We start from the raw sequence: 15,931 nt of genomic DNA on the forward strand, positions 1-15,931 counted from the left end.
CGTGCAACTCGGCCGGTCAACGCAGCGTTCACTGCTCCACCAGAGAATCACCATGAAAACTCATTTGTGGGACTCCAGGCGCGTTTCAAGGGACTTAAGAGGCCTCAGGCAAAAGGGACCTGGGGAGCTTACATTAACCCAAACACCCCCCTACAAAGAAACACATGAACAACATCATGACAATCTTCAACCAAATACTTTATCATCAAAATGAAAAGTGCAGACCTGTACGTCCATGTAAATGATAGTGAAGGAAAAAAGTTTAAGTCCACCCCCCCCACCTCAGGCACATCTTACACACATTGTTTAGCTTCATTGTCGCTCTGCTTGAAGACTTGTGTTGTGTTCACTGGACCAGTTATTCTCTGTGCAGCTGCAGCAGACCAGTTTCACTTCAGTCAAACTGAGGGAGGTTTTTGTACGGCTCTAAATCACTGTGTGAACCGATTGCTATCATGACTACCGGCACAGTAATAATCTCCAACATCTTCAGCCTGAACACCGCTGATGGTTAAGGTGAAGCTAGAACCAGAGCCACTGCCACTGAATCGAGATGGAATTCCTGAATATAAAGTTGATGTATAGTATATGAGAAGCTTGGGAGCCTGTCCAGGTTTCTGCTGGTACCAGGACAAATAATGATAACTATAAATACTGGGGTTGGTGTTACAGGTCAGTGTGACAGTTGATCCTGGAGTAAATGTCACGACTGGAGGCTGAGTCACAGTCATCTGGCCGCTGCATCCTGCACACAAACACAAATCATACATTAATCAGCGGAGGTGAAGAGAGAGAACAGGCAGCGCATCACGTCTGAAATGTTGCTGAGTGACTGAACCTGTGAAGCTGCAGCAGGCCAGCGTCCAGATGAGGAGGGTGATGAGAGTCATGGTGGTTGTGGTGGACTGACGGGTCTGAGTCCTGCAGAGTTGGAGTCACAGGACTATAAAGCTTCTCAGTTCAGTGGAGGATCAGCTGACGATGCAAAGCCTCCTCTCTATGGAAATGATTCCTCTGCTCTGAGCGGACTGAAGGTGACGTGGGACACAAACTCAGGAGCGTTGCTGTTTGGATTTACACTAAATATGAAGAAGCAGAATTGAGGGTCGTCAGCATCTGGATTCAAATTGTGTCACTTTCATTGATGCAAATATGTGTATTTCATTCCCCTTGAATTACAGTTTGAGTAGATGTACAAAAAACTATTATAAAAACTCTTTTGAAGCATCCTGTTTATTTAACTGCCTTCAAATTATGTCAAACTTCTTTTCGAAATTTAAATTCATGACAAAGTTGAATCAACTTGTCTCTTAATGTTCAGAAGTAACAAAAATGTTAAATATTTTATCATCAAAATTATAAAAGTGCAGACCTGTGCATCCATGTTAATGATAATGAATTAATAAAGTTTATGATCAACGCCTCCCCCCCCCACCACCACCACCACCTCAGGCTCATCTTACGTTCAGACTCTGTGTGACTTTAACTCTGAGGAGCAGCGATGCATAAATTCATGCAAAATACATTTGAGTGCACCTGTCTTTATGAAACTGAGAGGAAGAGGTGACGCTGAGTGAGAACATGTGGACATCGCATGAAGGAACTTTCACTTCCGTGTCTGACTTTGAAACGTTCAGAAAACAGTTTGAATGTGATTGTTGTTAATGGACTATTTCATCGCAAACCAAGAAATGTACCAAAATCTGACCACGTGATTTTGTCTCCTCAACTAAATCCAACTGCGACTGAACACTGAAGCCAGGAAGCTGCTCTGGGAGTAACTCTCTCCCTCAGGAATTTCCCTTCATGTCTATAAGTACAGTCACACTGCCCTCTGCTGGCAGTTCATCATCATCAATTACTCCATCATGTTGTGAGGCTGATTTTGTTTTCTGTCCTTGTTCAACCTTTTCATCACTATGTACATCAGTCATTTCAGGCAGCTCTGATATTAGTGAAAGAAGTAAGTAAGAGTGAGTCATCTGATCTCAGTGACCCCAGGCCTCTGTTTTATTTAAGTATTCTCACCCTCTGAGAAAATACTCTGAGTATCAATAAAACTAAATGTGACAGTGAAGATTACGAGTATCAGGCTCATTCGATTACTTTGTAAATAAAAGCAAGTTTAACATGTCAATTCTATTAAAAATGAGCTAACTACATCTGCTAATAAAGATAGAACCATGTGAATAAAAATAGCTGCAAAATGCATCATGAGGCCTAAAGAGACCTTAGTTAGATAGACTGTCTATTTGAAGATATATTGACAGTCAGATTAATATATAAGGTCAATATAGATTTAAATGCAGTCTGTTGAGTATCTATATATAGATACTCAACAGACTGCATTTAAAGCTGTATATATATATACACACAATAGAGATATAGACAGTTGGATGCGATTTGATGATGTAAAGGGTGTACATACATATATATTGGGGCAAAAAAGAATTTAGTCAGCCACCAATTGTGCAATTTCTCCCACTTAAAAAGATGAGTGGCCTGTAATTTTCATCATAGGTATACCTCAACTATAAGACACAAAATGAGAAATCCTTAAAATCACGGTCTGATTTTTAAAGAATTTATTTGCAAATTGTTGGAAAATAAGTAACTCTTGTTATATTTGTAATATTTTGTTGTATTGGTCAATAACAAAATTTCATCTCAATACTTTGTTGTATACCCTTTGTTGGCAATGACAGAGGTCAAACGTTTTCTGTAAGTCTTCACAAGCTTTTCACACACTGTTGCTGATATTTTGGCCCATTCCTCCATGCAGATCTCCTCTAGGGCAGTGATGTTTTGGGGCTGTCACTGGGCAACAAAGACTTTCAACTCCCTCCACAGATTTTCTATGGGGTTGAGATCTGGAGACTGGCTAGGCCACTCCAGGACCTTGAAATGCTTCCTACGAAGCCACTCCTTCGTTGCCTGGGCGGTGTGTTTGGGATCATTGTCATGCTGAAAGACCCAGCCACGTTTCATTTTCAATGCCCTTGCTGATGGAAGGAGGTTGCATTGGGATTTTTAATACATAACACGAAAAACAATTATCTTCTGGTCATACAATTCAACCTAGCTGCGGCTAGGGGCCAGAGCACTCTTGTCACTTTCAGACTTCGAGTCAATGGCTCTGAACAATGGAATCACATTTAATTTATACTAAATAAGCCCCTCCTTTCACAGAGGTAGAATATTTATCCAATCAGCTCTCTACGTGTTGTCTTCAGGCTTAGATTTGGTCACCTTCAATCTGAATGAGGACCACTCCTACAAGTCTCACTACACATTGAGATCAGGCCTCTGCTGAGTCTCAAGAAGAAACCTGTTTCTCAGACCCGTCTTTCTCTCAGACCCTCTCGTCTGCGCCGTTAACACCTATGGTCACTCTGTTGCAGACAGTAAGATAGCCCCTGCTGTGAAAACCCTTTTGTTTCAGCAGCAGGACCAGGAGTGTCCAGCCAATACACATCAGCACAGGATTTCACCAGTCTAACTGCAGAAAACATCTTAGGATATTACATTCTATATATATACATTTGTCAATCTTTCATCAAACTTATCTAAATACAAAATGTCCCATCACAGAGGTTTTCACTCAAAATCTCACAATACATGGCCCCATTCATTCTTTCCTTTACATGGATCAGTCGTCCTGGTCCCCTTGCAGAAAAACAGCCCCAAAGCATGATGTTTCCACCCCCATACTTCATAGTAGGTATTGTGTTCTTTGGATGCAACTCTGTATCCTTTCTCCTCCAAACACGACAAGTTGAGTTTTTGCCAAAACGTTATATTTTGGTTTCATCTGACATTCTCCCAATCCTCTTCTGGATCATCCAAATGCTCTCTAGCAAACTTCGGACGGGCCTGGACATGTACTGGCTTAAGCAGGGGGACACGTCTGGCACTGCAGGATTTTAGTCCCTTGCGGCGTAGTGTGTTACTGATGGAAGCCTTTGTTACTTTGGTCCCAACTCTCTGCAGGTCATTCACTAGGTTCCACCGTGTGGTTCTGGGATTTTTGTTCACCATTCTTGTGATCATTTTGAGATCTTGCGTGGAGCCCCAGATCGAAGGACATTATCAGTGGTCCTGTATGTCTTCCATTTTCTAATAATTGCTCCCACAGTTGATTCCTTCACACCAAGTTGCTTACCTATTACAGATCCAGTCTTCCCAGCCTGGTGCAGGTCTACAATATTGTTTTTGGTGTCCTTTGACAGCTCTTTGGTCTTGGCCATAGTGGAGTTTGGAGTGTGACTCTTTGAGGTTGTGGACAGGTGTCTTTTATACTGATAACGAGTTCAAACAGGTGCCATTAATACAGGTAACGAGTGGAGGACAGAGGAGCCTCTTAAAGAAGAAGTTACAGGTCTGTGAGAGCCAGAAATCTTGCTTGTTTGTAGGTGACCAAATACTTAATTCACCGAGCAATTTACCAATTAAGTCATTCAAAATCCTACAATGTGATTTCCTGGACTCTTTCCCCCAATTCTGTCTCTCGTACTTGAAGTGTACCTATGATGAAAATTACAGGCATCTCTCATCGTTTTAAGTGGGACAACTTGCACAATTGGTGGAATATGTCTCAGGAATATATTTATCATATAAGAGCTATATATATGATATAATAATATATTATTAATATATTTTAAACAGTCTATATAAAGAGGATGACAGTCTATATAAAATATGTAGAATCGATAGACAATCTGAATGTCTTCATCTCTTTTCTTCAACTCATTATGACAGTCCAATGCTGTATTGTGCTACTTTTGAAACAAGAATAAATATTTCCTTTTTTCTCTTAGACAACAGACTTATTTCTAATATACACTCATGCGAGTACCACAGTATTTTTATCGCAGACCATGCTCCCACATCACTAGACATACAGTTTCCCAATTACAGCCGCATCTTAATACCATGGCGTTTTAATTCATAATTTATTATCTAGTGACCCCTTTGTAGACTTCCTAAGATCCAATATACAACTATTTTTTGAAAGAAATAAAACACCAGAAGTATCAAAAGGAACTTTGTGGGAAGCTTTAAGGAATACTTGAGAGGCCACATAATTTCCTACACAACGCACCTCAGAAAAATGTCAAATGTACATTGAGTTTCCTAGAGTGGACGAGGAGCTGGTGGAGAATTTGTCCAATCCAGTTTCAGCAGCTGAGATCATGAGTGCTATTCGTACTTTACAGTAGCCCTCCATCTTCAGGGGGTTCTTCCACAGATAATCTCATCAGACCAAACTGGCTTCACGCTGGGGAGGCACCCATTCCACAACACCAGAAGACTGTTCAACATACTGAGCAGGCCCAGTTCCAGCACCCCAGAGGTAGTGGTGTCGCTGGACGCTGAACAAGCTTTTGATATGTTGGAGTTGGACTTTCTATTTGAGTTGATGGAGAAATTTGGTCTTGGTTCAGGTTTTATTTCATGGGGGAAATTGCTATACTCCACACCAGTAGCTTCTGTGCAAACAAACAATACAGTATTACCCCCCCCTTCCGGCTCCACCGCGGCACAAGGCAAGGGTGTCCACTATCCCCTTTATTGTTTTCCATAGCCATTGAGCCCCTGGCCATCTAGCTGAGATCCGAGAATGGATTTGAGGGCGTCTCCCGCCAAGGATCACTAAACAAGCTGTCACTGTACGCAGATGATTTACTTCTCTATGTATCAAATCCATCCACATCTCTCCCGATAGTTTCGGACATCCTGAAGCAATTTGGCCAACTCTCTGACTAGAAACTCAACTTCGGAAAGAGTGAGTTATTTGCAATTAATAACTTAGTTGGGGACTTGCCAGACAACAGAGTTCCCTTTAAAAGAGTGGATAACTGTTTTAAATATTTGGGAATCCTTATAACAAGGTCTCTAACAGACACTTTCAATAAAAATGATGTCCCATTGCTTGGCAGAGTTGAGAAGAACTTTCAAAGATGGTCTACCTTGCCTCTATCGTTTGTCGTTAGGGTGAACCTCATCAAAATGACAGTTCTGCCAAAATTCCTTTACCTTTTACAGCAAATTCCTGTTCATACCTCAATAAAGTTTTATGCTAAACTGGATAAGGCAATATCTGTTTTATTTTTTGTGCAGTAAAAGATATTAATGTAAATTTGTTATTTACTTCTACTTAGACAGTAATTTCTCTTGTGTTGATCTGCATGAAATCCATGTTTCTGACTTTTGAGTTGAATATTGAACAAAATGATAAAAATCACAAAAGCATTACTTAAGTAGTTTGTAGGACATTCCTCACAAATCTTATTATTGTCAATCAGTGACAGAAGTAACATTTTATAATGAAACCTGAGAAATTAAAGGGAATTTACACATTTAGCATAAGAGTTAATCAGATATTCTGTTCCATCCATGTTCTGATGTGTGAGTGCTTAATGGTAATGAACTTTTGAAAGTGTGCTTATAATAATCATCATATCACAATTTGATGAAGTGTAACAGAATATAAATGACAATCAGAGTTAATAAATAAATATCTGGCAACATTTAGTCATCAAATGAAATTGATAAACAACCACAATTTTCTGATTATTCTGGTTTTAAACTTGCAGGATGTGCTGGTTGTATGAACTCAATGTGTTTTGTAATACATCGAATATATTCTCTGTGTTTATTGTAGTTTTCTGTTAGAACTCATTCTGTAGAGCAACTAGTTGAGGCAGGTTTTTTACGATACAGCTCCGTTTACAACACGTGCAACTCGGCCGGTCAACGCAGCGTTCACTGCTCCACCAGAGAATCACCATGAAAACTCATTTGTGGGACTCCCGGGGGCGTTTCAAGGGACTTTAGGGGCTTCAGGCAAAAGGGACCTTGGGAGCCTACACTGACCCAAACACCCCCCTACAAAGAAACACATGAACCACATCAATACAATCTTCAGACAAATAGTACATAGTCAAAATTGTACAGACCTGGGCATCCACGTAAATGATAGTGAAATAATAAAGTTTATGTTCAACCCCCCCCCCCCCCCCCCCCTACACACACACACACACACACAAACACACACACCTCAGGCTCATCTTTCACACACATTCAGGCGTTCTAGTCTTCAACCCCAAATCTAAAATGTCAAAGTTGGTTTCATGGGGCATTGTTTGGATATTTCTTAACATTTAAAACTGTGAGTTTGTTTCAGTTGTGTTTAGCTTCATTGTTGCTCTGCTTGAAGACTTGTGTTGTGTTCACTGGACCAGTTATTCTCTGTGCAGCTGCAGCCGACCAGTTTCACTTCAGTCAAACTGAGGGAGGTTTTTGTACGGCTCTAAATCACTGTGTGGACACATATGCTCCGTTTAAATAATGGAAGCTCTGACAGTAATAATCTCCAACATCTTCAGCCTGAACACCGCTGATGGTTAAGGTGAAGCTAGAACCAGAGCTACTGCCACTGCCACTGAATCGAGAGGGAGTTCCTGAATGAACAGTTGATATATAGTATATAAGAAGCTTGGGAGCCTGTCCAGGTTTCTGCTGGTACCAGGATATACGATCACTATAAATACTGGGGTTGGTGTTACAGGTCAGTGTGACAGTGGATCCTGGAGTAAATGTCACGACTGGAGGCTGAGTCACAGTCACCTGGCCGCTGCATCCTGCACACAAACACAAATCATACATTAATCAGCGGAGGTGAAGAGAGAGAACAGGCAGCGCATCACGTCTGAAATGTTGCTGAGTGACTGAACCTGTGAAGCTGCAGCAGGCCAGCGTCCAGATGAGGAGGGTGATGAGAGTCATGGTGGTTGTGGTCGACTGACGGGTCTGAGTCCTGCAGAGTTGGAGTCACAGGACTATAAAGCTTCTCAGTTCAGTGGAGGATCAGCTGACGATGCAAAGCCTCCTCTCTATGGAAATGATTCCTCTGCTCTGAGCGGACTGAAGGTGACGTGGGACACAAACTCGAAGCGTTGCTGTTTGGATTCACACTAAATATGAAGAAGCAGAGTTGAGGGTCGTCAGCATCTGGATTTAAATTGTATCACTTTCATTGATGCAAATATGTTTATTTCGTTCCTCTTGAATTACAGAGTGAGTAGATTTACAATAGAATTTTCCAAACATTTTGTTTTAATTCTTTTGAAGCATCCTGTTTGTTTTACAGCTTTCAAATGAAGTCAAACCATGTTTCAAAACATTAATGCATGACAAAGTTAAATCAACTTTTTGCCTCTCAATGTTAAGAAGTAAGACAAATTAAAATGAATTTTTTTTTAATTAATCAATCTTGATGAAATTTCCAGCCACATTAGTTCAATATAAATATTCAGTGTAAATTGTGTAGTTTAACCAGAAACAAGTGACTCTTCAGTGGACAGACTGTTGTTCACGGTGCAGGAGGTTTTTGTACGAGCACCTAATGAGTCTGTATCACTGTGGTACACTTTCGGTGGAGGAACCAAACTTGACAAAGACTGTAAGTACCAGAGATTTTTACTTTGTGCATTTAAAACTTTTATCAAATAATGAACAAGAATTTGATCAAGTTCAGAGATTGACCGGCTGATAATTTTTGTTGAATTTTTATGAATCTGATGTAATCTCTAAAAGAAATTCAGATCAATACTTATTGGTCGAAATCAGTTTATGTAGTTTAACAAATTTATAGAAACATGCTAAAACAATTTTTTTATCTATTTTCATGTACATTGATAATATGTATTCACATTTTTAAAATATTTAAAAATAGAATTTGCTCAAGCTTCAAACTAAATCATAAACTGTTTTAAAATGTTTGAATTGATCAAACATAATTTGGCACAAAAATCAGATGTTGAACACAAACAGGATTTTATCAGTAGATGCAGCTCAGCTTTGTGTTCACGCTTCATGTGGTGAAAAGGAAGTGAAAGAAACAGGCGACAAAGGTTTTCAATTGTTTTCACACCAGTGTTTCAGCTCTGTGAGTTTAAACAGAAGAAAATCATCTCAGGGACGAGTTCTTCACTGTCACACGTTGAGAAACAGCCGTGAAGACGTCCTCAATAATCATCAATAATCATTATCAGTGAACCTTCTCAGCCACATTGACACTTGAACCCTGCGGCTGATGGTCTGACACTGAGTGAATGATGTTCAACAGTAGAAGTTCTTCTGTTTCATTTTATAACATACAAGAAATCACCTGTACGTCATTTTCCTTCATCCTCATCCCTTTGTCTTTTCTCCCCTCTCTCTCCTCCAGTGGGTGTAGTGCGGCCCACCCTGACCCTCCTCCCCCCCTCCAGTGAAGAGCTGAAGCAAGGCACTGCCACTCTGGTGTGTATGGCCAGCGGGGGCTTCCCCTCATCCTGGAGCCTACTCTGGAAGGTGGGGGGCAGCAGCAGGTCCTCAGGGGTGTCTCACAGCCCGGGGGTCCTGGGGGGGGCGGCCACTACAGCTGGAGCAGCACCTTGAGCCTCCCTGCAGATCAGTGGAGGAAGGCGGGCTCAGTGAGCTGTGAGGCCAGTCTTGACGGACAGAGCCCTGTCACTCAAACTCTGGACCCTGACCTCTGCTCAGAGTAGAGAGACGACCGGATGGAGTCATTGTGCTCTACTGTGGGTCCGTTTGATTTACATGTGTTCTACTGTAGCTCTGCATGTCTTCATGTCTTTTCTTCAACTCATTATGACAGTCCAATGCTGTATTGTGCTACTTTTGAAACAAGAATAAATATTCCATCTTCTCATGTAATTTGTTCATCAAATTTCTATTTTTACTTTACTAAATAAAATATATCATCACCAACATCTGTTTCTGTGTTATTTTTTCTGCGGCAAAAGATATTAATGTAAATCTGTGTTTAACTTCTACTTAGACGTATTTCTCTTGTGTGGATCTGCATGAAAACCATGTTTTTGACTTCTGAATTGAACATTGAACAAAATGATGAAAATCTCAAAAGTATCACGTTAGTAGTTTGTAGGACTTTCCCCATAATTAATAAACATTGTCAATAAGTGACAGAAGTAAAAGTTCATAATGAAACCGGAGAAATTAAAGGGAAATTACACATTAAGCATAAGAGTTAATTGGATATTCTGTTCTATCCATCTTCTGATGTGTGAGTGCTTAATGGTTATATACTTTTGAATGTGTGATTATAATAATCATCATATCACTTATTGATGAAGTGCAACAGAATATAAATGACAATTAAAGTTGATAAATACATATCTGGCAACATTTAGTCATCTAATGAAATTCATTAATAACCACAATTGTCAGATTATTCTGGTTTTAAACTTGCAGGATGTGCTGGTTGTATGAGCTCAATGTGTTTTGTAATACATCGTATTCTCTCTGTTTATTGTAGTTTTCTGTTAGAACTCATTCTGTAGAGCATTTAGTTGAGGCAGGTTTTTTACGATACAGCTCCGTTTACAACACGTGCAACTCGGCCGGTCAACGCAGCGTTCACTGCTCCGCCAGAGAATCACCATGAAAACTCAATTGTGGGACTCCAGGGGCGTTTCAAGGGACTTTAGGGGCCTCAGGCAAAAGGGACCTGGGGAGCCTACATTGACCCAAACACCCCCCTACAAAGAAACACATGAACCACATCACTACAATCTTCAAACAAATATTATATAGTCAAAATTAAAAAAGTGCAGACCTGTCCATCAACGTAAATGATAGTGAAGTGTTGGGACAGTGTTTTTGTGAAGACAAAGCCTCCTCTTCGGCCTACATGGTAGTCAAAGCTGGAAACCACATGTTCTTTTTTCCGGAGAAAGCCTCCCAAACCTCTGTGTCAACTTCACACAGAGGTCTGAAAAGCTACCAGAGACACAAGGGTCAACTCCTAATGTTCACTCTGGACCCCATGACCTGTGACGTCCCAGACCAATAAAAGGCTTGTTCCCCCTCTCTTCTATCTCTTTCTACAATCCCTCCAAGGCGGAGGGATATCTTCTCCTGCATCGTCGAGGGGAGAATCCTTGCTGCTTCAGCTCACATCTTCTTTTCCATCAGACTCTTGGAGAGGAGCGCAAAGGTGCAGCTTCCAGCTCATCTCACCAAGGAAACCTCCTCGCAACTCAAGCTCTACCAAACTCCTAGTAGTGACTCGATGTCCTGCAGGAGAACTTCAACCAGCAACTGAGCCCGTCAGCTCAACAGAACCGCGAAGGCAGAAACCACACAACCAGCCATGAAGACTTCACAGAACTGCGAATGAACTGCAACTTCCTTTTTCCCCTTTCGACGGACGGGTAACACAACTGGGCTTAATAATTATACTAGGCTAAGCAAGATTGTTAATTCGATTCTGTGTGATGTTTATCAGTTTGATATGTGTTGGGATATTTTGGGTTATAAGTTATTCGAAAGTTTAGCATAATCCTTCACTTAATTATCTCTGTCCCCACTACCTGTCGTAAAACCACTTCAAAAGGGGTTAGGGGGGCGTTATATTTAGATTGGCTACCGACCATTTTGAAAGCATGCTGGGGAAGGTGTTAACTTTTGGTCAGCCGCCATTTGGGGAAGCATGTAAGACAGACACACACTCACATACACATCTTTGTTTAGTTAGCACATTGTTAGTAATTTGTGTTTTTATACTTTATTATATTCATAATAAATGTTTTTATTTCACAAAGGTTTGTTTCTTTTATAAATTATAATTACAAATTTAAGTATTCATAATTTATAATTATATTGTTTTTCATTAATAATTTCATTATTCTTAACTGATAACTTTGTCGTTTTTTAATTCATAATTGTATTATTTTTAATAAATGATGTCATGATTGTACTTCTCATATTTTATGATTATTAATAATTAGCCAACATCAAGTCTACCTATTATAGCACAACAGAAGTAATGAAGTTTAAGTTGGAGTTTAGACGTTCTAGTCTTCAACTAAAAATCTAAATTTGACAAAGTTGGTTTCATGGGGCTTTGTTTGGAGATATCTGAACATTTAAAACTGTGAGTTTTTTATCAATCTGAGGTAATCTCATATCCTGAGAAAAAGAAATGCAGATAAATATTTATTGATCGTAATGAATTATGTAGATAAATACATATTTTTTTTCACATGTTTAAAACGTTTTAAAATAGAATTTGCTCAAGCTTCAAACTAAATCATGAACTGTTTTAAATGTTTAGTTTGAATTGATCAAACATATTTTGGCACAAAATCCGATGTTGAACACAAACAGGATTTTATCAGTAGATGCAGCTCAGCTTTGTGTTCACGCTTCATGTGGTGAAAAGGAAGTGAAAGAAACAGACGACAAAGGTTTGAACTGTTTTCACACCAGTGTTTCAGCTCTGTGAGTTTAAACAGAAGAAAATCATCTCAGGGACGAGTTCTTCACTGTCACACGTTGAGAAACAGACGTGAAGACGTCATTGTGCTCTACTGTGGGTCCGTTTGATTTACATGTGTTCTACTGCAGCTCTGCATGTCTTCATGTCTTTTCTTCAACTCATTATGACAGTCCAATGCTGTATTGTGCTACTTTTGAAACAAGAATAAATATTTCATGTTCTCATGTCATTTGTTTTTCACATTTCTAATTTTACTTCACTAAAATAAAATATATCATCACCAACATCTGCTTCTGTGTAATTTTTTCTGCTGCAAAAGATATTAATGTTAATCTGTATTTAACTTCTACTTAGACAGTAATTTCTCTTGTGTGGATCTGCATGAAAACCATGTTTCTGACTTTTGAGTTGAATATTGAACAAAATGATGAAAATCACAAACGTATCATATTAGTAGTTTGTAGGACTTTCCTCATAATTCACATTATTGTCAATAAGTGACAGAAGTAAAAAATTATAATGAAACCGGAGGAATTAAAGGGAAATTACACATTTAGCTTTAGAGTTAATAAGATATTCTGTTCCATCCATGTTCTGATGTGTGAGTAGGGTTGCAAAGGGGCCTGGAAATTTACCGAAACTTTCCATGGGAATATTAAGCTCGGGAATTTTGAAAAAGAAAAAAAATATGCAAATGAAAGACTGAGCAATAAAAATATCATTCAAAACTCTATTTTAAAGATGTATGGGATGCAGTACACGCTGCACGTTGAATTTCAACCCTACACTGTGCAGTTCTCCATCACATGCGCAGATAATTCCCAGCAACCTCCACACTACATTATTGAGGCCTGCTGTGGTGTGCAGGACTAGTCAGGTAAGTTTCGATGATGTTACTGCGGAAAATATATTAGCATGCTGATTGAGGATTGTTCATCTGTTCATCTAGCCTATTTCTATTAATTTATCCATCAATTGTAAAATATTTTTAAAGACGCTTACAAATGTTTGGCCAACTATTTATATCTCTGGCCTTGCATACGTTTTTTTTACAAGCTTTTTTCTCATCTTATTCTACAGAACAATTCCACGTTCAATATCTCATATGTGGAGACCTTTCACCCCAGCCAATATAGAATGAAAGGCTGTGTACATTTGCAAATACTGTGCAAAGACCTATGTTAAGAATAACACAAAGATGCATAAGCATATAGTCAAGTGCCCAAAGTTTCCTCAGGGCTCAAATCAGCCTATGACAAAACAAAATGTTTATATTTATATCTGTATTCGACAAGGTAAATACAGTGAGTATAAATTACCGGCACAATTTCCAGTTTATTCCCGTTAATTCCCGTATATTCCCGTTAATCCCAATGGCAATTTTCCAACTTTGAAAATTCCCGGAATTTTGCAACCCTATGTGTGAGTGCTTAATGGTAATGCACTTTGGAATGTGAGATTATAATAATCATCATATCACTAATTGATGAAGTGTAACAGAATAGAAATTAAAATCCAAGTTGATAGATAAATATCTGGCAACATTTAGTCATCAAATAAAATTAATGAAAAACCACAATTTTCTGATTATTCTGGTTTTAAACTTGCAGGATGTGCTGGTTGTATGAGCTTAATGTGTTTTATAATACTTTGAATATATTCTCTGTGTTTATTGTTATTTTCTGTTAAACTCTGTAGAGCAACTAGTTGAGGCAGGTTTTTTACGATACAGCTCCGTTTACAACACGTGCAACTCGGCCGGTCAACGCAGCGTTCACTGCTCCACCAGAGAATCACCATGAAAACTCATTTGTGGGCCTCCAGGGGCGTTTCAAGGGACTTTAGGGGCCTCAGGCAAAAGGGGCCTGGGGAGCCTACATTTACCCGAACACCTTCCTACAAAGAAACACATGAACCACATCAAAACAATCTTCAGACAAAGAGTATATAGTCAAATTTTTTAAAGTACAGACCTGTGCATCCACGTAAATGATAATGAAGTAATAACGTTTATGTTTAACACCCCCCCCCCCCCCCCCCGCCCCACCCCCCACCACACACCTCAGGCTCATCTTACACACACATTCAGACGTTCTAGTCTTCAACCCAAAAGCAAAAATGTCAAAGTTGGTTTCATGGAGCTTTGTTTGGAGATTTCTTAACATTTAAAACTGTGAGTTTGTTTCAGTTGTGTTTAGCTTCATTGTCGCTCTGCTTGAAGACTTGTGATGTGTTCACTGGACCAGTTATTCTCTGTGCAGCTGCAGCAGACCAGTTTCACTTCAGTCAAACTGAGGGAGGTTTTTGTACGGCTCTAAATCACTGTGTGAACAGATAGCCATCATGACTACCGAGACAGTAATAATCTCCAACATCTTCAGCCTGAACACCTCTGATGGTTAAGGTGAAGCTAGAACCAGAGCCACTGCCACTGAATCGAGAGGGAGTTCCTGAATTAAGAGTTGATGCTAAGTATATAAGAAGCTTGGGAGCCTGTCCAGGTTTCTGCTGGTACCAGGACAGCCAATCTTTAGAATTATACGTATAAACACTGGGGTTGGTTTTACAGGTCAGTGTCACAGTGGATCCTGGAGTAAATGTCACGACTGGAGGCTGAGTCACAGTCATCTGGCCGCTGCATCCTGCACACAAACACAAATCATACATTAATCAGCGGAGGTGAAGAGAGAGAACAGGCAGCGCATCACGTCTGAAATGTTGCTGAGTGACTGAACCTGTGAAGCTGCAGCAGGCCAGCGTCCAGATGAGGAGGGTGATGAGAGTCATGGTGGTTGTGGTGGACTGACGGATCTGAGTCCTGCAGAGTTGGAGTCACAGGACTATAAAGCTTCTCAGTTCAGTGGAGGATCAGCTGACGATGCAAAGCCTCCTCTCTATGGAAATTATTCCTCTGCTCTGAGCGGACTGAAGGTGACGTGGGACACAAACTCAGGAGCGTTGCTGTTTGGATTTACACTAAATATGAAGAAGCACAATTGAGGGTCGTCAGCATCTGGATTTAAATTGTGTCACTTTCATTGATGCAAATATGTGTATTTCAGTTGAATTAAAGGGTGAGTAGATTTACAATAGAATTTTCCAAACATTTTGTTTTAATTCTTTTGAACCATCCTGTCTGTTTTATAGCTTTCAAATGAAGTCAAACCATGTTTCAAAACATTAATGCATGACAAAGTTAAATCAACTTTTTGTCTCTCAATGTTAAGAAGTAAGACAAATTAAAATGTTTTTTTTTTTTTAATTAATCAATCTTGATGAAATTTCCAGCCACATTAGCTCAATATAAATATTCAGTGTAAATTGTGTAGTTTAACCAGAAACAAGTGACTCTTCAGTGGACAGACTGTTGTTCACAGTGCAGGAGGTTTTTGTACGAGCACCTAATGAGTCTGTATCACTGTGGTCGACTTTCGGTGGAGGAACCAAACTCGACAAAGACTGTAAGTACCAGAGATTTTTACTTTGTGCATTTATAACTTTTATCAAATAATGAACAAGAATTTGATCAAGTTCAGAGATTGACCAGCTGATAATTTTGTTGAATTTTTATCAATCTGATGTGATCTCATATCCTGAGAAAAAACAAATGCAGATCAATAT

The 15,931-nt window shown here is 39.5% G+C and overlaps 3 gene segments (V, D, J or C); 1 reads left to right on the forward strand and 2 right to left on the reverse strand.

The window, feature by feature from the left end:
• Positions 1–15,923, reverse strand: part of LOC128451235 (Ig kappa chain V-III region MOPC 63-like) — a 62,255-nt gene extending 46,332 nt beyond the window's left edge. Inside the window, 2 exon segments of the V gene segment in view lie at positions 14,641–14,952; positions 15,046–15,923. Of these exon segments, the coding sequence occupies positions 14,641–14,952; positions 15,046–15,097 (364 nt within the window).
• Positions 1–15,931, reverse strand: part of LOC128451237 (Ig kappa chain V-III region MOPC 63-like) — a 150,125-nt gene that overhangs the window by 42,614 nt on the left and 91,580 nt on the right.
• The window catches only part of LOC128451236 (Ig kappa chain V-III region MOPC 63-like), a 91,388-nt gene that overhangs the window by 40,437 nt on the left and 35,020 nt on the right, over positions 1–15,931 (forward strand).

This window comes from Pleuronectes platessa, chromosome 11 (assembly GCF_947347685.1).
Source record: "Pleuronectes platessa chromosome 11, fPlePla1.1, whole genome shotgun sequence".
NCBI classification, from domain to species: Eukaryota; Metazoa; Chordata; class Actinopteri; order Pleuronectiformes; family Pleuronectidae; genus Pleuronectes; species Pleuronectes platessa.